This window comes from Musa acuminata, chromosome BXJ2-3 (genome assembly GCF_036884655.1).
Source record: "Musa acuminata AAA Group cultivar baxijiao chromosome BXJ2-3, Cavendish_Baxijiao_AAA, whole genome shotgun sequence".
Lineage (NCBI taxonomy): Eukaryota > Viridiplantae > Streptophyta > Magnoliopsida > Zingiberales > Musaceae > Musa > Musa acuminata.
In genome coordinates this window covers 33,762,237-33,787,473 of record NC_088340.1, presented here as the reverse complement: position 1 = coordinate 33,787,473, position 25,237 = coordinate 33,762,237, and the positions used below count along the sequence as shown (strand labels likewise).

The following is a 25,237-nucleotide window of genomic DNA, read 5'->3' as shown; positions in this document are numbered from 1 at the left end:
GACGTTTTTTAGTGATAATAGCTTTAAATATAATCACATAATATAAAAAAATGCTTCAATAAAAGCCTTAAATGGAGTTAATTTTTTACCAATATATATATATATATATATATATATATATATATATATATATATATATATATATATGAACATATTTGTAGTTTAAAATATTAATGAGATTGTATAATAAAAATATATTTAAATTTGAAATTATTACACTTTATTTATAAAAAAACAATATAATGGCATTGAAGGCCAAAGTGAAAATATATTTTTTCTCTATTTGTGATATCCCAACTACTCCTCTGAAAATGATTCTATTTTGAAGTAGTTTTAACATAAATTTAGCAACAAAGCCTCCATGTCGAGTATTTGTTGTGTCAAGATTGAATCTAAAATCTTAATTATAAGAAAACAAAAAAGGCATCCAATTTCTAGGTTTTCAAGGAATATGTACCAAAGTTAAAAGTTTTAGAGGTAGAATTAAAAATCATTGACTTTAAATAAAGGTTTTATGTTGAAGGAAATTGAGATAAAGGGGGATTTTTTTTACTTTTTATTAATTTTAGAAATAGAGAGAAATTAAAGCTTATGGTAACAAAAGATTCCAAGAGAATCCGAATTCAAATCATGAGTGAGGACAATTGAGTCATATTAGTACTTCTTTCTTATAGGTCGGATGATGAATAGTAACGAGGACTAAAACCATTTTGAGTTCGAGTTCGAGACAATGACATCAATTTGTGACATGGAATCCGTCAAAACTTCATGATTCATAAATCTAACATCAGTTGTTGTTGGGGGTATTAATTAAAGTATATTTGTTGTGACGTATTAATAATGATTGACGAGACAAAAAAAAAAAAACAGATTGAAATTGTTTACATCATAAAAAAAAGAAAAAAATAAATAATATTTTCTCTATTTTCGAAAAATACTTTTTAATTATTATTTTAAAATTTTTATTCACGTAGTAAACAAAATAAAATCTTTAATGAAAGAATAGTTTGTAATGGGCTGATACGGCACACGGGCGGCCCATTACGAGCTCCACACTTTTGGGCCACTAAATACCAAATGTGAGTTACCAGGCTTTTCTTTCTTGAAGAGAGAGAGAGAGAGAGAGAGAGAGAGTCAATTCTGGAGCTCCTCACAGAATCCCAAGGGGGCATCTTTTGGTTCTTTCCATGCGCTGTCACATCTTTGACCAAGAAAGAATGAGACATGGCATCCACAATCTCTGGTTCAGTGAGCTCATAGGAATAGAATACATTGGAGCACACAAGCCATTGGCATTGTATGCCTGTGTGCCCATTAGGGTTTCATTCTACTGCTGCATTTCCCATAGCATCAGCAAGAAGAGTTCCAGGTCACAAAAACCTAGCTCACATAAAGCTGGACAAACATGCATCACCATATGCTAAGGGACCATCAAGGTTTGAACATTCTAAGAACAACTCTTCTTTTTTTACCACCACGATGGAACACTAAATTACTCCAGTTGTACATGATGCCTCTTGTTCACCCTGACAAATGCCTCCAAGATTAGGCGCGCCTCATCGGGGATTAAAAAACAAGAGGCGCATCCAACTTCAGCTTCGGGACCAGTCAGAATAAGTAGGCTCCACTAGATCTAAGAGAATCTAACAACATGTCACAAAATCCAGAAGCTAGAAGAACAAAGCCATATTTGGGATTACTCCCCACTGACCATACAAACTACAGTGACTTGCCGAAGCTGAAGGTTCAGTTGAAGCACAGGCTTGTTCCAGATCCCTTCCTTTATGTACACCGCCGAATTGCTGAGTTGGCAACTAAGGATCCACTTGTGCTATCCATGAAGAATCTTGTCTGTGGCCTACAAGGTGGGAATTTTGTGCACGAAACCGCATTGCCATGAACATAACTTGGTGCATAGAAGGGGTTGAATATAGAGGAAATAGTGTCGATGCTAGTATTGTCTCCATAATCGGCAGTGCTAAATGAATCTCTGGTACTCTCGGTGGTGAATGATGAATCGTCGGAACTTGTGAAAAGATGCCAATCGCTAGATGTAGCATCAGAAAATTCCATGCTCGACGTATCTGGATATGTTCCATCCGGCAGGCTGTTTCTACTTGAAGGCCTTGAGATGTGATCAGCAGCTTGGTCCGTGGTATCTTCACCATGTTCCTTTCCCATATGATTTCTAGGGTTCACCAAATTTTCTGAGGCATGTAAGCTTCCATCTTGTCTTTGTTGCCCATGTTTTGAAGATTTCTGGCTCTTGACCACACTCCGCCTTGCAAAAGTTGGAGGATGTGATAATTTTTTCTCGGTATGAGCTTGAGGGGGCCGTGGAAAAGATCTGAGGATTACATGATACAGCAAGTTAAAATGTGTTAACCAAACATTGTACCAAAGTAGACTGACCTACCTCGCGTAGAAAAGCATGTATGCACCTTCCGACATCACTTGATTCGGTGGTACTGCTTGCACCTATTTGAAACGAGATAAGATCAGAAAAGTTCCTCAAACTGATTATAGAAACTAATCTAAAATGCTTGCATCCATATAGTTGAATAAGCAAGGAATTCATAGAATTATTTTTAATAATTGTCAATCAAACTCAATTAACCAGCTTAAGATACACAATTGATGGAATCATCCATGCTAACATGTCCCATCTTAACCTCTGCCTCCCATTCTCCAACTGGCCCTAGTCAAAACAGTGCATTCCTTGCTCTAAGAAAGCTCTGTTAAGATCTGATACCTGTCTCACTTTAGGTATTTCAAGGTACATCAAAATGAGAGTGAAAATGTGAAATAGGATTAGAGTAAATCTGCATGTTAAATTATGGCACATATCATTGCCTTGACTCATACTTGGATTCACAAATTTACCATTTTCTTGAAGGCTCCTTAGTGAAGATTAACACAATTTTTTGGATATTTTAGCTATGATGATTGATGATTCTCAGATTACTATGTATCTTCATTGACCAATATGATACTGGTATAGTTGTTTCAGTGCGCTCTGACATGACATACAGATTACTATGTATCTTCATTGACCAATATGATACTGGTATCGTTGTTTCAGTGCGCTCTGACATGACATACAGAAACTGCCAGTTTTTAGAAGAGATGGGAACATGAACTATTTATGGCAACCAAGTAAGCTATAATGTCTGTCAACCGATAAAGCAACAATAAACCAAAATTTAGGTCCATCTAGAAAGGCACTTTTTAAGCTAATCAATCAGCAAATACATGAAACACGTTATATGAATTATGAAATGAGCATAACCTGCAATAGAAAAGGCAGGTGAACTTCAGCAGAATAGACACTCAGATGAAATAGACAGGCATCATCAAGCAAATGACACATTAATTGATAAATATTTAAAATGGGTGACCAAAATCCAAAAACTTAATCTTTTAGGAAATGGCCCAATTTATATTAAGTTCTAATATCCTCTCTCATGTGCAAGCCAGATTAGGCTTGATGCATGAACCAAAGTCAAGTGCATCATGCAAGTCAATTAAGGACATTGTACAAGCATCAATTAAACACCACATGAAATAAAGAGAGGCAGATACAAGTTTCAAACTCATGACATGCCTTAGTAGTTAGTACCATGATAAATGTTTCAATCTAAACTTAAGCTGGCTTGCATTTGAGGGGAATGTCAATGCTTATACAAATATTCAGGGAATGCTAATGCTTATAAAAATATTGAATCCATTCCTAACAACTTCAAGTTAAGGAATCATTAGTCACCGGGTCAAAAATATTTATTATAATGTGAAAACAGATTCTGAGTTCGAATCCTATAACTATCCTCCTTTTTTCCATGTGATTTTTATTCAATATTTGTGTAATACCCCTCAATCTACTTGGTTTGCACCATGCAATTTCACAGATCAAACCTAAACCAACTAATACATGAGAGAGAGGATATTATACTTGCAAAAATATTGAGGGGATGTTAACAAAGTTGTTAAACTCGCAACGCTGTAGGATCATGCAATCTTATGGCCCAGATCGGGCTTGGCAAGTCGGGTTGGTCATCGAAACTTAAAAATGGTGGAATCAGCCCGACTTGTTGGTTGACTCGGTAAGATCGGTCGATTCGGCCAAGCCAACTCGAGCTTAGCAAGTCAACTCAGTTGACTTTATATAAAAGAAAGTAAAAAGAACTCCCCTTGAAGCAGTGTGCCATCCTTGGAGCATAGGAGCAACAGAGCCCTAGACCTTGTTGCTGCCCGCAACGAGAGGATGCTGCCTTACTGGCTGTTCAAAGATGTGTGATCCTTGCAGTGTAATAGTGACGAGAAGACAGACCTAGACCACTTCTGCCATTCACGACGAGAGGGTACCAGCATTGCCGACCATTCAACATGGCTGCTCGAGTGGTTGTTACTTCCTCTCTACCCACAGGTGCCATTTCTCCACCTTCCCTCTCCTTACCGTCTCTTTGTGTCTTCTCTTATTTCTTCTCCTCCTCTCTATTCTTCTATCCTCCCTTTCATGTTCTCTCCTCTCCTCCTGTCTTCTCCTCCCATCTCTCCTCTCTTCTCTGTTGGCTGGACAAACATTAAGTACAGTTGTTTGCTAGATAAACATGCAAAACTTGAACAATTTAACATTAAGTTCAGTTTTATGGAATAAAAATATAAGAATATATAAGAATTACTAAATCTTAATAAAAAACTATTTATAAATTTCTTTAAGTGTATGTATCTTAATATTTTTTTTATTTGTAGGATCTTACGCTCCTAAGGTCAGATTCTACGATCTGACTTTGTAACCCCTCGATGATCCAAAGTAGGAATACGAGCCTGACAATCTTGAATGTTAATGCTTGAATTATATTGGAACCTTTCCTAACACTAATATTGCTAGAAATCCAATTCATGCAGCATTTGATAAGACAAATAACAACTCCCAAAATCCAGCATCAAGTGATCAGTGGACTCTAGTTACCTCAGAATCATCAATTCTGAACCATGTTCCTTCCAGATCTTTAACATATGAAATATAATGCCCTGAAAATGATGCATTCAGTGTATCCACGTGCACAACAACCGCATACAACAGGTAAAGGGGAGGGTTGTCAGCAGTCCCAGTCACAAAAGGAATCATGTCCAGCATCTCAGGGAAGGTAACACACTTATTGATTTTGCCATACTTCCCTGTCTATTAAGCAAAGCAACAACAGCTCTGTAAGAAAGAGAATCAAATTAATGTGCATTAACTACATAGAAAAAGGTTAATATCAGTGACAAGAATACTGTTAGAAATGTGTGTCATGCAACAAGTAATGCATATGGATATTAAAAACTAACATGCAATATCCATATAGAAATCCTTTTGCGCATGAATATTTAATATAAATAAAATATCCTACAAAAGAAGTAATTAATAGAATGTAAAGTTCACAGTTTAATGTTTCACATGAAATTAAATTCTAGGGTCATCTGAAAGAAACCATTTTAAAGCTTAAACAAGTCCACCTAGTCAATTTGTTACCTGGAACCTCTTCAAAACTATAGTTAGTATGTTGGGGACCTCATGTAAACTCAACTGCTTCCTGGCTTTAACATATGCCAAACACCTATTTTTCAAATTCAAAGATAGAATCAGCAGTGACAAACAACTAATGGAATCAGATAGGCAAATTTGGAGTATTGATTGAACCTTCCACATCTGTACATATTCTCCCCATCTAAATCCTCCGGAGCAGTAAATTGTGTGAGAGCATCTTCCAGTGATTCAACCCGGCCATGTATCTCCAGTGTAAGATCCATAATGCTCTCATATATTTCAGACTCAAGATGACATCTTAGGCACTTGACCTTGGTACAATTAGGTACACTAGTTAGTATCAAATATCCTTTACAATTAAGAGTAAGAAGATCGTGCTAAGCAAGCAAAATGATTTTGCAGCAAAGTCAAAGTCAGTCACCTTTGATTTGAGGCGACCACCAAATATCTGTTGTATAAGTGTTGTATCTTGCAACCTTGGATCAACTTCCTTCTCACCACCCAGTCCTTCAAGGCACACAGATTGCATGGACATAACTAGAAGCCTGGTTGTTTTGTATCAAGATACATCAGTAACAGGATGACTTTAGAAACTAGTTGTTATGAATTGTGAAGAGATGAAACTGAATAGAATACAAAAAGAGGTGCCATCAGCCTGGAAAGCATAATCCTGTACCCAATCTGATTCAGGCCCCAAAAAACTGGCCTCAGGCAGTCATTTCCTGCTATTAAGCTAGCTAACTGGATTCCTTGATATGTATTTAGCTCAGGCTAGGGATTATTTTGAAGTTATTAAAATAAATGATAGCTACTCGGGATAGCTTGGCTCAAAGATTAAGCCATCTGCAGGCTGGGAACAGATCAGCATCCTCGAACAGATCAGGCAAGAATTATTATCACTTCTTAAGGATGAAGGTCCACATCTTGCCCAGAGTATTGCACCCCTATTCTAAAGTAACTAATATGAAAGGAATTTGTAAAGTAACAAATTAAGAACCAAATGAGTGCCATGTTTATGTGGTACACCTGAGAAATTCATGTGCATCCTCTTGGTTTCCACCACCCATGCGACACCCAATATTTCTCATGTTCAAAAGGATCTTACTGGCAGACAAAGGACCACCTCCTTCCTTCAACATTGAAACATGTTGCTCGAGTTCACACATGAGGCACCACTCCTTGACACAACCTAAAAATGCAGAATAATTTAGCAGAAGATATCCAGATAAAATGACAAAACCTCTCATAATATTTGCTCATAAGAGAAAAGATGAGTCAGAATTACAGGTTCTTGAATGTGATCTCTGAAGTAGGTAGACCATGAGAGGTTTGGTGCCAGTCAGACATTGCAAAACAGCATTAGCATAGCAACTGCAATAAATACAAAGCTATAAAAGTTAGAGATACTTTAGAGAAGGATCCTAAAAGAGAACAAGTAATTCATTAAGGTGCATTATGATTTTGGGATAGACTAGACAAAGTAAAGAAGCTGTTGGGTTCACACTGTCGATGTAGTGTCTTCAAAAACCACATATACAAATTGATACATTTAAATAAAACACAAACCCATTACTTCTTTTTCTCCTCTTAGTAGGTGTCACTCACTTAAATTGTTATCTCAAACACATGAACTACAGTAGATCAGACACAATTTACACAGTTCACCAAGTTGCTACATTGATGCTCCTTACCCTTGCAAGGCATGTTCTCATGTCCTCGAGTGTATTAAATGCCACAGGCTGAACAAATTTAAAAATGCATGTATGTAGCAACCTAGAGATCCATGATCACTACTCCACAAGTAATGCATGCTATCACAAATTGTCCTTTAAAACGTAAAACTCACCTATAAACCACAAAATTATGCTTTCATTAATTATAGAATCCTTTAGTTGAACAATTGACAGGGACATATATCATATGCATACATACAGTGATCAGATGTCATGATGATATATAACATTTGCCGAACAGGCAACCTAAACTCGGACAAGCTATAGAATCAAACAAGGATACAATTTGAAATAATTAACTATAAATCCTGGTGAAAATGCAAACACTGATTTCCATGAGTTGTCGTTGACAGCATGGACCATTAGATGAATAACCAAGGAATTCAATGATTTCAGTGTTCAAACAGCCATAAACAAATCAATGTTTTCGCTATGAGATATCCATTCCAACAAGAGGGTTTACTCCTATGTGCTCTGGGAGGAATCTCAGAAACAGCCTCTATAAGGCTATATACCACATATATTACCCCTCCCCAGACACCGTATTGATAAAAGCCTCACACACCGAGCTCGTCCTTTTTATATTCATTCCAATAGACAGTCCAACTACAGGAACACTCCATTAAAATACCAGGAACAGTAGCAATAGCATAGAAAATCAAATCAAAATTGAGATCAGCTGGATTAGGCTTTTGAACCAAGGGATCAGGACTTTAGCAAAATGAATACCAAACCAATAACATTAAAGCACGAAAAAAAGGAACACAAAAAATTCAAGAAAATAAGAAAATAAAAAGACACAAAAAGCAAGTAATGCAAAAAAAAGATCTATTTCCAATTAGATCAGTTGTGGCTAGCTCCAAAGTAATATATAAACCATGTAAATAAATACTGATCAGGAAAAACATGTAGCAATAACAATTTAAAATGATGTTGCTTTAAAATTTTAAAATCTAAACAGATCTCCACACCCTTGAAATAGGTTTTTCAGATAACCGCATTCCATCAAAAGAAACTTAAGGTTTCTTTGGCTACAAAAAATTGTTCAGCTAAAGGGGACTAAGTTAACATAATCACCAAGAAAAACAACAATTATTGCATAAAAATTTTGAGAAAAACAATGATTTCATGGCTAATACGATGAATACTTTAAGTGTAGGAAGCAAAGAGTATGCATTCCTTACATGGCATGATTTCCTCTTATTTTCTTAATTTACTCTCAAAAAGAAATGATATTTTTTGTATACCATAAGAATTTAAGCTGTCAGATGACAAAATCAATCTTTACAAAACTTACAAGGGTAACCTTGCTTCTTAGCAAGCCACAAAAGCAATCCCTCATAATATGAATACAGAATAATGAAATATGTCACAACCTCATTTTCATAAATGGTAGGCCTACTACAAATAAACATTCAACTTACTAAGCCATACCTATTTCCACAATTAAGAAGCCCCCTAGGAGATATCCGCCACTCTTCACATTGGAAAAACTTAACAAGATCTTCGTAAGGAAATAACATTTGACAAACCTGGAATTGCAGAACATGAAAAGCAGAGATCTATTTGTTAAATGTAATACATGGTTTCAAGTCTAGAAAATAGACCTTGTTCTTCTTATTGTCATTCAACAATAAAATAAGATTCCGTTTGAGCGCTTTTGGATTCTTCTTTGAGCTTGCCATCATCCCTTCAATGCTTGCATTCCCACTGAGGCCCCGTATGTGGATGTTTGAGGATATATTCTTTTGTCGGATTCCTGCACAAGGTTTATGAAATAAGAAGAAAAAGCAAAAGCAGAACAGGAGCATAAAATGGAAAAGTGTACAAGTCTAATAAAGTTTCACAACAAGTTCTCTTAGCCTACCAGATCCATTTTCCTTGTCACAAATTTTTCCTAAACTTTGAGAGTGGTACCCTCTCGACATGTTCTCCGCTAACTTCTGTGACGAGGAAGCTGTGTGCCCAAGAGTGTAGGGGGGTTTCCTGTACATTATGCTTTCTTTGGCTGAATAGTGTTCATCAGGGTAACTGACATGAAATTTTTCATTAGAAGAAGAAAAACCAGACTCAGAACAATCTGCTTTCTCTGGACTGATATTTGCACCATTTTGGCATTCACTTATCACATGTTTATCCGAATGTAACCGAGATGATGTTGCAGTGGAACCACTTTGTTCCAGTCCCTTTCTTGTTTCGGCAACTGATTTATTGTGCTGGACCATCGGACTTCTGGCATTAGATGAGATGTTGGTCTCTTGATTCATATGGATTTGACAGGGCGAAGCAGTAGAGTTTCGATTTGCTAACTGAAACCATTGGTACACAAGCACATCAGTAAGACAGTGAAACCAAAAGTAGAAATTAATCTTGCCCACTATGAGTACATACGATACAAACTCACACCTTAGATCCTTTAGGAGCATCCTCTGAAGAAATCTCAGTAAAATGGTTGGTCAACAAGGCTTGAGCACAAGCATCATGGTCATGGTCTTGATCAAATGCACATGCAGTGTAATCATCACCATAAGATTTATCTTTTTTTGATTTATTAACAACACCCATTCCTGATGACTTCCTTCCAGTCTCTGAATCTTCGGATGTGTCAGTGCTAACAAAGGAAGGATCATCCATGTCATTTTGAATATTGTAATGCAGGGGCTCTTCAATACCATTGCAAAGGTAAGATGATTTTGAGTTATTCAAGATAGGCTTGTGCCGAACTGTATCTTTAAGAGGTAGGCCAGCCAAAACATCCAAGGAACTATCATGCCATTGTTGACATTCATGCTTATGCCCCTGCCTCCAGTGAATTATTTGGCACTTTCCAGAACTGAAAACAGGATATGCCAAAATAATATAAGCTACTTATTAGAATCCATTAATACGGCAGGATTAATTAAAGCATAAAAGACAACAAATACAAGCAAGTGTATCCATGATCAGCTTTAGAGAAGAAAGTACCATTTTATTTACATGATAATATTAATTTTGCTTTCCATGTGAAGTCAACAAATAACTGCGAGGAGTATATTAATTTTTACTACATGTCTATTACAGATACATACTTCATAGTGTTTGTGTACACTATTCAACCACAAAATTTCTTAAGACGGTCTCAATAAATTAACCTTTAAATTTGCACCCAAATGATACCTAATGCATGAAAAGCCAACCTATTCCAGAATTAGCCAATCTTATTCAATTTTTGACTAAATTTTTAGCCATGTTGTCATATCTATATTGGAATCATGGTAATGAAACAAAATTGAACTAGAACTGGTATAATTCACCTAGGGTGGGCTAGGATTGGCAGATATTGTCCATTATGGCTAATCTTATTCTTTGAGAAGTGAAAAAAAAAAAAAAGGAAAAAGGGATTAGAGGAAGGGGAGAGAAAGAGAAGAGGAAAGAATTTATAACAATAGGGGCCTGTAGGAAAAGTTTACCACCACGGACCATCAGCAATGGAGCAATTCTTAACAGCTGGGTCACAATGGGAAACAAAAAACACATTTTCTGGATCAATCTTTACTAAATGAATTTCATAATCCAATATAATATGTTTATTAAGTATTCCCGATGGTTGTAGCCTTTTTCACATGTTAAATCAACAAGCTAGAAAATCAACTAAATCAAAGGAAATCTTCAGTGCATACCTTAACAGCTTTTCATGAAGCAAAATGTTCTTAATTCAGCAAATAATATATAGATGAACAGAAACATAAGAAAAAAGTATCGGAGATTATCAATGAGAACAACACAAGAAATCCATGAAATGTTATATTATTTGTACCAGTATCTGACCGACTTGCATCTGGAGCAGCGTGTTGTAGCAGGGGCAAAGCATCTAGTGCATTCATGAAAGCCAGTTCTTGAAGATGGCAAAACTTGAAGGACACTGGCAGATGCCATTGCTTCTACTTGGAAAGCTTCTTCAGCAGCAAGCTGAGCAAGTATACTTATCCTAGCCTTCTTCTTAGCCGCCTCGTTCCATCTCCCAAGTAAGATATAAGTGAAAAGTGGAATCAAGACCAGGAAAATGAAAAGTGCAGGTATGTCAGCTTCCCTTGGCTGAAGCATGTCCCCACCAACACACTCATGTCCAATTTCAACATGTGCTACTTAGGCAGATTCATGTGAATTGATCTAACCATATGTTTCATCTTTATTTCAATAGAAGATAATAGAGTTCGCCTTTCTCTGAAAGAGATATGTTTATAAAGCATAAATTTGGTGCCCTAAATTGCTCCAAGGAGAGAATACATTTCAAGACACCAAAAGGCCTACAGTTCCTGCATTCACTGTGACTTCTGTCAACAAAAAATAAGCAAACTTTTTTTTTTTTCATTCTAAAGAAGAAACAAGTTGTGTTTACAAATTTAACTCAGCTAATTTAACCAGAAAGATCAGGTCCAGTGGAAAATTCCCTTTGAAAATAAAGGCAAGGAGAACTGAGGGGACATATAAGAAACAATATAAGTCAGAAAGACAAGACCTGAATGTGGCAAAGCAGCATTATGAGATCTCGTTGGAGAGGCATTTTTTCTGTAAGATTTCAAGACAAAGCGTCATGCATCTTAACTTGAAAATATGCACAAACAAAAGAGACAAAGCAACCTTAAAGATCCTATCTTCAAGCTTTTGAACCAAGAAACAAAGAAACAGTGCACTGCAGATATTAAAAATCAATATTCAAGAAGAGTACACGATCAGATCACGAATAACACCTCAAGTTAATGAAAACAAGAGGAATCACAAAAAAGCAAAGCCCTTCATAAGCCCTATTCTCTAATGAAATTTCCTCAGAAAAAAGATATCGAGAATGAAACCCTAATACTCACTCCACCTCGACCAAAATCTTCCCTAGCAGTCAAAACGCAAGATATCGAGAAAGAGACACAATGGCATCAATCATGATTCAGAACAACAAACCTGGAGGGAGGGAAGCAAGGAATATTTAAAGGAAAGGGCCATTTGCACCTCACCAAGATCCCTGTTTTACAGTCTCTAGCAGAAATGAATCAAATCAAAGACCGACTACCGACAATCTCACATGAAATCTAGTACTTTTGACGCCTCTTGAGCAAGGAAACCCCACCTCAGCATGCCTGCACTTTTGGCAATTTCTCCACAAAATGCACACAGCATCCAGCATTCCAGGCCATTCATGAGAAAAAATGTCTCCTTTATCACAACTCGAGTAAGGGGAGCGTCACAAAAAGGAAAAGAAGAAAAAAAATAAACCAAAAAAGTTAAGGAGATGGACGCATCGATGAAAAAAGAACCCAAAAACCTGGCATTTTTAACAGATTGCAGTCCAATGGAGAGAAAAATGGCATTAACTGGAAAATGAGGCATCTTTCCCCCTTACCTCTGAGGGAAAACAAATCTGGGGCATCCTCCCAGGATTCACCCAATGTCTCATGTGATAGTCATACTTCAAACATCTCAAAGAGACGCTTTTCCTCCAAGCTGGTTCTGCGGCTCACTGGCTAAGCAGTACCCTTCACAGTCTCTCTCTCTCTCTCTTCTCTCTCTCTCTCTCAATCTGGCTAGCTGTTTTACCCACTAGCATCAAATAGCATATGAAAAGAAACAAAAAGGCAATAATATATTGGAAATCTCCAACACACCCTCTCCCTCGCTCTGCTTTTTACACGCATCCATGGCTTTCCTTCCGTGCCCTCTTCGATGAATCAGTGCTAAAACAAGGTATAGGAAGCAAGGAAAGACGATTAATGTATCCCTCAGTCAGCGTAGACAAAGCCAAATACATTTAATGAATGATGCAAGAATGTAGAAAGAATGGTGTTTTTGTTCGGACGCGAAGAAGCAAACAATAATCCTCAGTTGCAACTCTTGTAAGGTTCCAAAAACATCCTTGTTGGATCCCTTTTTCATATTATGAGCACGCGAGATCTAATTGTCCTACTTGTTTTATGTGCATCAATTCGATCCATATATTAATCAAGAGCGACATGCACCAACTTTTTTTTTATTATGCGTGTTATTGCTCCAACCTCGAAATTGCCGTGGCACTGTATTTTTCAGAAAAGAGAATAATATATTCTTACGACTTCGCTTTTCCCTGTAAGCTCGTGTATTGAATGGATGGGTGTTCCGTGGTGATCCTTTTAAACTATATTGGGTTACCATTGCTTGTTGTTTCTTAGCTTCTTGATTCCTTATGCACTGACTATTTTTAATGGTTGATGTATCAGATGCAAGATGCTAATCTGGGAACATAGCCATCCATGGTTCCGTGATGCATAATATGTACATAACAATTTATTGCTGGATTGTTGTATTCTTCCTCACTGCATGTATGTACTATGTATAGTACATACAATGTACCATACATAGTACATTGAAACTTCCGATCTCATGACTGCATCACTAGCAACAACAGAAGCTCCCACAAGCATCAAGCTGCAGTTGCAAAACCACTGCTCAGACTCATTCATTATGAAAGCTGCCTACATAGCAAAAAGTATGACACCGCAAGCCAACTAGTTTGGTGATTCGCATCAGCTCCGGCTGGCAAAATCCATGACGAATGCCACAACCTCAACAATCCTACATTGCCAAACAACAGGAAATCAAGTATTGGGAAATCAAAGAATGCAATTAACGAATGTGCACGAATTATAAAGATTACTACCTGATTTTATATTTTCTAACTAAAGCAATAATAGCCTTTGAATTACATTAGATAAGAGTCAACTAATGCATATTCTATTAGCCTTTCAATTCTATGCACCATCTTTCCCACCATCCATACAAGTGTCACCTTCACATGTATACAGGAAACCAACTAAAAATGAAAGAACCATCAAACCAACAGACAAAAGGAGAAAAAAAGAAAAAGGAAAAACAAATGGATCGGAAAGAAATTTCTTAGGGCAAATCATCATCATTACAGCCATGTCAGTCCTTGGGTAGGCATCCTTGCTCGAGTGTCAGCTAATGACACCGACATGGCAAGAATCATTTGCTCTTCAAAGTTCTCGGGAGCGAAATGTCCCGGAGTCATGATAGCACCACTTGGGAATGGAATCACTGCAGTCCGTGGATCTACCATAACATCTGAACCAGCATAGCTGGTCCCTGCCTCAGACATGTCTGACCAATGATCAGTCGAACACTCACCAAGCTCTTCCCTCAGTACTTCCCTTCCGCTATCTGGTGGTATCTCATTCCAGTAACTTGAAGGATTATTCTGCATAAACCTCATGTTTCCTAAACTGCCTGATTGATGAAGCATGTCCAACATTGAGGTGGCACTACTGGATATATTAGCACTAGACTCCACATAAATATGCTGGTGCTCATTTAGAGCTGAAGCTGCACAAGCTAACCCACTATAGGGTGACACTTCTGGAGGAGCTATTCCATGGGAACTGTAACATTCTTCTGAAAAGGATGGTCCTGGGAAAATACTTCCGAGATAGACTGGATATCCTTGATGACCATGCTCCTGATCAAAGTGAAATGTCAGATTAGATATTGGGTTCTGAAAAAAATATAAACAATGAGAAATATATTCTACTTTCTCCTATCTAAACATAAATAATGAAAATTATATTGTGATACCTTTATATTTAACTTAATCCAAACTGTGTCTAATGATGCAAACAGATGATGTTTTTTATAATATCTCTAAGAAAACATCAAAAATAGCACAGTAGTTGTTAACATATAAAGAACACCACATGAACACTCACTAATGCATAGGCATGCACCTAAGCATGCAGAAATTAGGTTTCTAAAATGGCAGCGTAGTGCACAAAGCTCATTTCCCTCAGGCATCACAGTGTATTACATTCCCACAAACTTAACCATGCATGATGAGAGGCGGTTTTGAAAAATTGACCCCATAATGTCTGGGTTGCAGTTGATAAGCTCTGCACCAAGGCAGTGGTTGAGATTTCTAAGGCAGCCTATGTTCCTATGGCCAAACGAGTCAAGATACATTGGATCTGGACAGTAAAGGGACTTTCTGAGTGATTCAATTGGAAAACAGCAAAAAACAAAAGAGCAGATATTGGACAGGAAGCCAGAACCTCTAGAGAAACAAGGATAAAAACAAATGGAAAATCAGAGCACATTGATATTTAAGATCTGTCCACAGCCAAACTTTGCTATAATTTAAAAAATAATCAAGAATATAATCCACTTATTCCTGTTTAAAAATCATCTCTGACACAAAATATAGATGACAATTTACTCCTGGACCATGACATCTTGTGATCCTAAAGGTACATCCATTCTTCCTCATGTGAGCCATGTTGATGTGTTGAACCTCCCCAAAGTTCCTTTTAATATTTTTACCACCCCAATGTAAATCCAGGACTATTTTTTTATATCCTCCTCCTCTGTGACTTTTTTATCTTCCTCTTTCTCTTTCTCCTTCTATTTATCTGCTTTCAAAGAACAACTGTGCCCTTAAAACCTAAACCCTGCATCTAATCCATGCTGTTGCCTTGCGTTTGGGCATAAGGTATAGCCATGTTTGTTCAGGTCATGCAATTCAGACAGGAATATCTCAATATAAATCATGCTCTTCAGCTTTGCTTCCAGACTGAAAAGAAAAATAGTTGAATAATAATGAACAGGCACAAATAGAAAATAGAGAAACTAGAAAGAAACAAAAGAGAAAGTGATGCAAATTGAGGAAAAGGCAACTCATAAGACAGGCAGCCAATTTAGACAATTTAAAGATACATCTGATATTGCAGTCAAGATTTCCTCTTTAGCACATATCAGCTGGACATCAAATACAACCTAAACCAAGGTTTACCGTACCGTGATATACCGCTCGGTACAGGTGGTAAATACTGGTCTAACATGGGACTGATATAAGTGATACATCGGTATGACCTCATCTACCATGTGCTGGTATGCTCGGGACAGTTCGGTAAGTACCGTACCAATAACTAGCCGGTATACCGGTGTGGACCGATAAGACGATCTATGACCTAAACCAATCCAAATAGTATCTAGCAGCCTCTTTTAGTTGGATTTCTATCCAAATGTAATTTTAAATACAAACTTGACCTTCTTTAATAGAAAAATGGACTATGATGAAAATCCTATAAAATTACCTAAACTCAGGGAAGAAACTACTACAATCAATGATTAACATAAAATATATTGTATTCAATCAATACTAGCTAGACTACCCAGACTCATTCAGAAAAGCATGACTTCTGACACATATATAATGCAGAGTCAAGTGCAAGAATATATAACTGATCTCCCATTTTAGAGTGGAACTCCAAAGCCTTAGTTTCATCATTTCAGCTCCACACCCATCCATGAGCTAGATCAAGTGGTTGTGCTATTAACATGCCACGACATCTGCTCAGAACTCTCCTCTCAGCTTGTTGCTTTTATATAAGCACCATTTGATGCGGAATTGTCTAGCTTCAAAATCAATAATCCACATGTTATTGCACAGGAATCTCTATTTCCATAGCCACTGTGCTGAACCTTTCAACCATATATATAAATATATATATATGTGTGTGTGTGTGTGTGTGTGTGTGTGTGTGTGTGTATGTATATGTATGTAAGTATATATATATGTACATATATATGTATGTATATATATGTATGTATGTATGTATGTATATATATGTATGTATGTATGTATATATATATATGTATGTATGTATGTATGTATATATATGTATGTATGTATGTATGTATGTATGTATATATATATATATATATATATATATATATATATATATATATATATTTATTTATTTATTTATTTATATTTATGTGTGTGTGTGTGTGTTTTCTCCAGATGAAAAAAATCACCAGCCACTTATGCCTGATAGATTTTCATGATCATCAAAAGAAACAATTTTAAAGGAACAAACTACTGATTAAACAACAAAGTAGAATTCCTTCTTTCAACTACCCTGTAGAAAATCTAAGGAATCCTCTTTGGTTGGACTCCTATCCAAACACGAAGGGATATAAACATTGTGCAAAACATAATGGACCCTCTCTGACAGATATTACAAAGCACAAAGAAAAGTCACGAAATGAAGTAATACCTAAATAGTATACAAAACTAGAGCAAACATATTGCATAAACAAAAGATAGACTGGATAACTAAGATTCCCTCAACTCAATCGAAGTGATAATTTTGACTTCATCAATATGGACCGATCAATCGATGCAGGGGTCAAACTACAACTCTTCATTGCTTATGTAACATCCAAACTTGATCAAATCCAATAACCTTTAGCAATGTGTAAATTTGTAACAGCAGGAAGAACCGTAATTTCCTGATTCTCATAAATTGAGAAAATAGATGGCTCATCCAAAAATAATTATTTTGGCACATGAAGGTTCAAAATTGAATAATTGAAAGTCTGGAACAACTTTTTTAAAAGAATCTTATGTCCTATCTAATACACAAAAAACCTCGAGATGTCAATAAGATTGAATGTTAAAGAAGACTAAATTTGTCCTTATTGCATAAGTTTTCGCCTAGTATATATTGCACAGACGATGAGAATTGGCACACACTAGCTTGGATAACCTATTAATAGTAACTTCTCTAATACAATTAAAATCCATGCCTCACTGAGGTTATTAAATAGCACCATCAAGACAACAGGACTCCTCCCAGTAGTTTCCCTGTCTCAAATGAGCTGAGTCTCAGTCAGTTCAACCAAATGGGAAATCCTGATGCTTATGTGCTCTTACATGGTCTAAAACAACAGGCAACGTCAAGATGTTAAGTGATTTTGCAGATTCTGTCTTTTGCACCCACCTGACTGCCTAGAACACAAGGCTCATACTAAGAGGGGCAAATACGACTGGGCAAAGGAAAGTGTATCCTAATAGAACAGTAACTACCTTTGACAATAGCAGCGTAGTGAAAGCATGATGAAGTAAAATAAACAAAAACAAAGCAAACAGAAAATAGAATCACATGAATAAAATGCATGACTGACCATACATTTTTAACTAGCCTCATCCTGGAAAGCATTATTACATCATGTATTGAGAGAGATTGGTGTTATCTTAAAGTATGACTAGGACTAAGTTCAGATAGAACAATAACATATCTTACAGCAAAGAGAAGAAGATTAGTCTCCTTTCCGTTATTCCTCAAATCATCAATAATATATTTGGTGAACTTTGTTTAAGTGTATTGAAAAAATCAACAAATTAGAGTGTCAATCCATTCTTAGAAAATTTGGGCATGAATATCAGTACAGGGTCCTATGCTTCATATTGGCATTACTATTCAATATAAAATGCTAATTGTATTTAGACGAATAATACAAGCTTGCTGCAATTCCAGCTCTAAATGATCCAAGTCACAGATCGTTGTCTATATATATATACATATATATATACATACATATATACATATATATATATATAGAACCAGCATCTACATTTTGTGTCATTATTAGAGGCAATATCATTTCTATGATCAAAAGCGCAATATCACAATATCAAAGAGAAAGCAGTCTCATGAAACTAGCAATAATAGACTCTAAAAAAAACTTCAAAACCAAGCAGCATGATGAAAAAAAAATTGAGGGCATAATATAATGATTTAAAACATTAAATTGATAAGTTACTGAACATGTTATGAATGAACACTGTTTCAAATTGCATGAAACTTACCTCATAATTCAAGGATAAACAATTAAGAATAATTTAAGAAAAGCCACAAATTTTGTGTAATATTACTCCCAGTATTAACTCATTTGGATCAAGTTACTGCAATTTAACTATAACTAGTAACCTATATTACCTGAATAGAAAGCCAGATAGCTTCCATGACCATAATGTCATCAAGATCACGGTCAAAATTGTCAGCTCTGCATTGTACAAAGTTCCAAATAAAGATAAGATGACAAATGAAGGAGAACATGCCAACCATAAGATACAATTGCCTCCCTAGCTGCATGCCCATCGTGTGTGGTTAACAGTTATGAAAATTAAAGATAGGAAAAAGAATTTTTAGTTTGGTGTACCCATTGGACTTAAGACCAAAAATTGCACTTTTTAGTTTTGTAGCTTGCCATTGATCATAAAAAATTAAATTATATGCTCTTAGGTAAGGCCACAAGCAGTTTTTGTAATGACCAGAGCTTGAAACCACATGGGTCAAACCTTCCAAAAAGGAGTGCTTAGAAGGTTCTCCAACAGGGCGGATGGTGATAGGTGTTGAATTATGTTGGGGTATCACAATTTCCTCCTGTCAAATACCCAATGTCCTTATCACATACACATACATTATGTAGAAGTCCATCAAGATCTATTTTAGGTGATGTGGAATTCGGGAGATGACATAGCTCACCACACCACCGAGACCATCCATGGTGCGTATACCCATTGGATTGAAGATTCACCGGGAAGAATAATCAGTCCCAATGTGCAAACATATCATAAACAATTTTTTCTCTTATATTTGTCATAACTCAATCCAAAGTCACATGGGCCAAACTCCAAAATGGAGTACTAAAATGTTACCTCTTGGGGGAGACTATTGATCTTTTATGTTCTTGTAAGATTCCATAAGAGTTTACAACAATTTCATAAGATGGACTGAGATGAAATACATTTGATCAAGTTGAATGTGAACTAGATTAAAAAACATGAACGAGATATGGCAAATAGCATAACTTCATAAGCATATAAATTTGGAATGCCTGAGACAATAAAAGAAAACAAGCATACAGAATTTTCTATTGCAAATAAAAAAAGATAACAAGGCAACAAGCTAAGATATGGCTGCTGTTGACATCATGCACCAGATTCAACAGTTCAAAAGCTCAATCTATATGCTTTAATTACTTGAGATATGTTCGTAAGCATTTAATGACCAATTCAGAACCTCAAGTCAACCAAGTCTATGAGCAAGGGTAGGCAGCAATCAAGAATCCGATTTACCCATTATTAAGAAACAAAATCAAAATCCAGCATTTGAATGTTCTCTCACTGAGAAATACTATCACAATGTAATAGAAGTCCCAGAACAAAGAAGTTACCAACTCCGAGACCAGGCAAAAGAAAGAAAATTTTAAATGATAATTAGTGGAAGGTTTCCTAAGCATATATACTACGAGCTAGTTAACAGAAGCAGTAAACTTCAAACACTCAAGTACCGAGAGAGTTGATAAAAAGATCAAACCATATCACCATCATAAAAGTGGTTAGAAATCTATGTTTTCCAATAGGATGAATCACTGGCCATACCAGAACAGAATTACTAAATTAGTAGAAAAAGCTGAAACAAGTGAGTGCACTTTGTACCTGTTCTGTCTACAGTGTGAAGGCAGCATGCCTGCCGGCACCGAGCATGAAGCTTGAGATGAAACAAAATCATTTATTTGTGTTGTGCATCTCAGAGACGGAACTGTCGAGTTTTCAATACAACATGAAGAAACATAGACCTACTTTAGCAATCAATATAAAAGAAGTTTAATGATCAAAAAACAAGAATATGTAGTGGAAAGAGGATCTGAAAGCGACGTGCTACCTATGTCACAATACTCCACTTCTGCGTCATTCATTATTCTAATCGGAGAACTTATATCTTTTCTTTTCTTCAGCCTTTCTGCTTCATCCTGAATTTCTTGTTGTTGCATCCTTATTTGTGCTTCAATGAACTTCTGCTCTTCCTGCTCTTAAGCAGAATTATTTAGAGACAACTCGAACATCATTGACAAGCAATTGTACACTCACAAATCAAGAAACAAGGCAGGAAAAGTTGAGCAAACTAGAAAAAACTTACAACTTCTTCCAATCCCTTCTCTTCTTTTGTCTTCACACCACGGTACTCAACAGCATAATTTAAAGTTTTGCAAAAGGGGCACCTATCAGGTTAAGCAGTAAACCTTGCATGATCCAAATTATGATGCAGCAAAAAATAAAACAGAAAAGGATACTCTGTAGGGCGAGTTGCATGAGGTGGTTTCATCTGAAGGAAACACTCTGCAAGAAGCATCAAAATTTAAGTTAAAAGAAAATTAAACAAAAAAGGAATATGGATACAGACAACATGGATAAAAAGGATTGAACCAAAAAGCTTTTCAACATCAGAGAGAAATTTGCATTACCCGTGCATATGCCTTTCATGCAACACCTCGATCGATTAAGACTCGGATAATTCTACAATAATACAACAAAAAAGGGAAAATCAAGTGAACTACATCAAGAATTGCTCTAAATGCAATCAATCAGGATTGAAACGTCAGAAAAAGCAAAGGTCGAATACGAACTAGAAAACAAATGGGACACTCTTCAAGATCGAGAGCGCATTCATCGCCTCCAGGGTAGCACGGCGCCAACTTGGACTCCAGAATGAGCTTCCTCAGTTTCTTTTCATCAATGTCGCGGTGGTGGTACAATCCCTGCGGCCTTGTGTACTTCTCGTCCACCACCTGCCTCCTCCTCCCTATCTTATTCCCCATCAACCTCACTTCCTACGGCAAGAAAGAACGCAAGAAATCACCAAAAACCAGCTATTCCCAACCTTTGTTCCTCAGTGTCTCAACGTCTTCCGATCAAAGAAGTAAAAACGATCAAAAAACGTCAACAAAACAAGAGACCTAATTCCCTCCCATTTCACTTCAATTAAGACCGACAAAAACAACCGATAAACCGAACCCTAATTCGCCATTCCAGATCGAGGCAAGGACCACCGCCGACCCTCCTTCCCAGTCCCAAGATCGAAACCTACATCGATATCCCGCCAAAACCGGACCAAGAAAGCGAATGCGATGAGCAGAGCCCAACAAAAACCCTAGATCCCATTCTTCCCCGTCAAGAAGCGGGGATCGGGAAGAGACGAAGCAGGAGGAACGGCGCTCGACTTCTCTCCACCGCCGATCCCGTCGCCCGTCTTGCCGCAGCCCAAGCTTCTCTTCCGTCGCTTCTTCCGCGGATCTCGAGACGGACGGAGCGGAGGAGAGAGAGGGTGGGGGAAGATCTCCGGTTCGCGCGCACGAAGCTTCGGAAGCACGACAAGGATCGGGAGGAAGGAAACGAGGGTGGCTTGTGCGTGCGAGAGACAGCGGCTCGGTCTGTCGCAGCGATCAAAGCCCGTCGTCTTTACTCTCTGGCTATGGTGAGGCAGCATGGGATCCTCTCCAATTTCGTAACCCAGAGCTCATAAAGACATCCACATCGTTCGCCCTCAATCTCTCAGTCACAAAATCTCAACCGTCTGTTAATGATGAACCACAATAGAAAGTTGGAGAGGATCCCGATCCTGGAATGCAGTAGACCGAGTGTGATCGTCCCAATACTTTTGTATTAATTAAAGGATTGTGAGAGTTTGGTTGTACGTCCCCTATTTTGTCGACCTCGGAACACAAGTGTCATGTTCTACACGAAAGGGTACAAAATAAAATAATTTTTAAAAGGACGAAGAAATTGATAGTTTTTCCAAGTTAATAATGAAAAAAATAATTATTCCTGTGTTTTTAGTTGAAATCTATGATTTAATATTATTATTATGTAAAAGAAAAGATTTACATAAGAATTTTACAGAAGAAACACTTAAAATCCTAAACAGTTCGTTGAAAAGCAGGTTCATCGATCTAACGGTCCACGTTCTTCCGTAACGAGCGCGTGATTTCCGAGGTCTGATCCGAGCGATTCATTTTGAGCGCGGGGGTCGTGGACTCGCCCCAGTGATCCTGCAGGGACGAGTTCCAGGTTCTCGCAGTTGCAGATCTCGATCATGAACCCATCGGGATCGTTAAAGAACAGCTGGTCGATCGGCGACCCTTCTTCCTCGTTGATGGTCCTCCTCAGGTACTTCACGCCCAGATCCTTCAGCCTCTGCTCCATCGCCCCCATGTCCTCGCACTACCAACGCAGCATGCGAAGAGAAGCTAGCAAAGAGCGGCGAAAGGAAGAAAAAGACGACGGCGATGATGAGCAGGGCCAGACCTGAAAAGAGATGTGGTTGTCCATCGGATCGAGACGGTCAAGGGACGCATCGGGGATGTCACCTCCGTCCTCCTCCTGCACCAGGTGAATTCCCACGCCGTAATTGAACAGCCTGATGGTTCACGCACATGCTTACTATTCACCGGTTAAGGCGGAGGAGGTGGAGCAGGTAGGGGGTTTCGATACCATGCGCCGTTGAAGTCGAGGGTGGGAGGGCGACCGGTGGGGACGAAGCCAAGCACGGCGGTGTAGAACTCGACGGAGGCTTCCACCGATCTGCACAGCCTGGAGACGTGATTGAGCGCCATGAGAGGCATTGGCCGATTAGTACTGCTGTCATGGTTCTGGGGCCTGTCCTCTTCCTTCTCTTTGTGCAGCTGTTGCGGCTCTTCTTTTCCTTGCGAAGTCTCCATGTCCGCGGCGGCGTCCTTCTTCTTTGTGGCTACGTATGTGACGATGGTGACGAGAACACGTAAGACATTTGAAGATAACGTTAGATAGACACGTGGATCGTCTGCATGAGTCTCAGCTGTCGCCATTGAGGGCTCAGCTAGTTCTGATGCGGACAGCTGGGTCGGTGGCTTCCTGTGTCATGGGTTTACGCGGGCGCGAGTGAATCGGGGCGGGATGGGATGGGATGGGTTTGGTTTGGTTAGTCAAATCGAGATATGACTCGAGAAATTGACATTGACGCGGATCACAAGCGAGAGATGGAGACCGGATCATTGACCCGAAAACCAATTCACAGGCATCGATTGCTATTTTAAGACACCATTTTCGATCATGAATCATAACGAGACAAAAATAAACAAGTCTTAACCTTGTTGTTATAAATATATATAAATATAAACTATTTTGGTTTTAGACCCTGTTTTAGTATATTTTTATATATTTTATATATTTATTATGTAATAAGAAAATAATAATTTTAGACACAAAACCAATACTTGGATAATCACGTGATCAATACCTCGATGATTGACACCTTAGTGCTATGTGATTAGTACTTTGTTGATGCATCTCAATATTTCAACTGCATATGATTGATATAATCTCGTTATTGAAGTGTTACTAACCGTATCATAGTTATCGTACATTATACAAATTAAGCGTAGCATGCTCCACTAAGATCGGGAGACATGTGTGATCATCCCTAACATTAATATTTGTTGATAAGTAAAATGATAAAAAATATCATATTATAAAAAAACCCCTCAAGTACATTCCTACACACATAATATTTTTACATTCTATCATCATTGTATTTCTCAAACTAACTACGGTATTGAAGAGACACATGCTCTCGATATAGTTTTAATACAAATTAGATGTCTTTCAATACAATTAAAAGTCAAATACATAAATAGCAAAAAACAGATGTCAATATCATATAAGAGTTTTTTTTATCAATTAAACTAATTAATATTTATATTTTAAGGATAATCAATTTATGCAAAAAAAATATATTTAGGAACGTAATCCCAATTGGAATCTTGGCCATGATTAATATAAAGATAAGCAATATAATTCATGAGATATCCGAGGAATTATTCGTTTTGAGCATAGTTTTACTTTTTCAGGACTTATGAGCCTTAGAGACGTTTTTGAGGATAAGAGTGACTCGTCGAACTTATAAACCCTTGATTCATCTAATGCTAATCTAATAAATCAATATTTGATCATTATTTATGGTGATCCTATAGGTTCACATGTCCTACCTCTAAAAAAATATCTCTAAAGGTAAAAATAATTCGACGAACTTAGAAACTCTTCGTTCCCTGGTAAGAGTACTGATAAAAATATTTAATCTACATTAATTGAGAAATTAGAGAATCAAAAGACTCGTAAATTTACTAGGAACCAATAATAACAATATTAAATGGCAAACTCATTCCTTGTGATATCTCCGTAGAAAAGAAAATTTACTGGGAATTAAATTGATGTTTATTGGCAGCAACAGAAGCTAAAAAAAAGTGAGAACATGCCCAAATTACTACCTATCACCAAAAAAGAAGCCGTAAAGTA

At 37.3% G+C, this 25,237-nt stretch overlaps 3 protein-coding genes across 3 annotated transcripts; all 3 read right to left on the bottom strand.

The window, feature by feature from the left end:
• Window positions 1-1,606: 1,606 nt before the first annotated feature.
• LOC135607802 (ubiquitin C-terminal hydrolase 15-like) lies at window positions 1,607-13,085 on the bottom strand. The gene is made up of 15 exons (XM_065099897.1): window positions 12,638-13,085; window positions 11,762-11,811; window positions 11,060-11,558; window positions 9,670-10,096; window positions 9,131-9,572; window positions 8,871-9,022; window positions 8,698-8,795; window positions 6,816-6,901; window positions 6,557-6,719; window positions 5,952-6,075; window positions 5,684-5,841; window positions 5,516-5,600; window positions 4,970-5,182; window positions 2,417-2,478; window positions 1,607-2,347 (listed from the first exon to the last, which is right to left on the bottom strand). The coding sequence occupies exons 3-15, from the start codon at window positions 11,344-11,346 to the stop codon at window positions 1,783-1,785; spliced, it is 2,862 nt and encodes a 953-aa protein (XP_064955969.1). The 5' UTR covers window positions 11,347-11,558; window positions 11,762-11,811; window positions 12,638-13,085; the 3' UTR covers window positions 1,607-1,782.
• Window positions 13,086-13,979: 894 nt separating this feature from the next.
• On the bottom strand, window positions 13,980-22,326 carry LOC135607801 (E3 ubiquitin-protein ligase GW2-like). The gene is made up of 8 exons (XM_065099895.1): window positions 21,535-22,326; window positions 21,373-21,424; window positions 21,202-21,247; window positions 21,048-21,129; window positions 20,793-20,934; window positions 20,567-20,669; window positions 19,062-19,128; window positions 13,980-14,743 (listed from the first exon to the last, which is right to left on the bottom strand). The coding sequence occupies exons 1-8, from the start codon at window positions 21,724-21,726 to the stop codon at window positions 14,183-14,185; spliced, it is 1,245 nt and encodes a 414-aa protein (XP_064955967.1). The 5' UTR covers window positions 21,727-22,326; the 3' UTR covers window positions 13,980-14,182.
• Window positions 22,327-22,849: 523 nt separating this feature from the next.
• LOC103978621 (glyoxylase I 4-like) lies at window positions 22,850-23,751 on the bottom strand. Its single transcript, XM_009394468.3, has 3 exons — window positions 23,399-23,751; window positions 23,213-23,324; window positions 22,850-23,128 (listed from the first exon to the last, which is right to left on the bottom strand). The coding sequence occupies exons 1-3, from the start codon at window positions 23,749-23,751 to the stop codon at window positions 22,850-22,852; spliced, it is 744 nt and encodes a 247-aa protein (XP_009392743.2).
• Window positions 23,752-25,237: the final 1,486 nt, after the last annotated feature.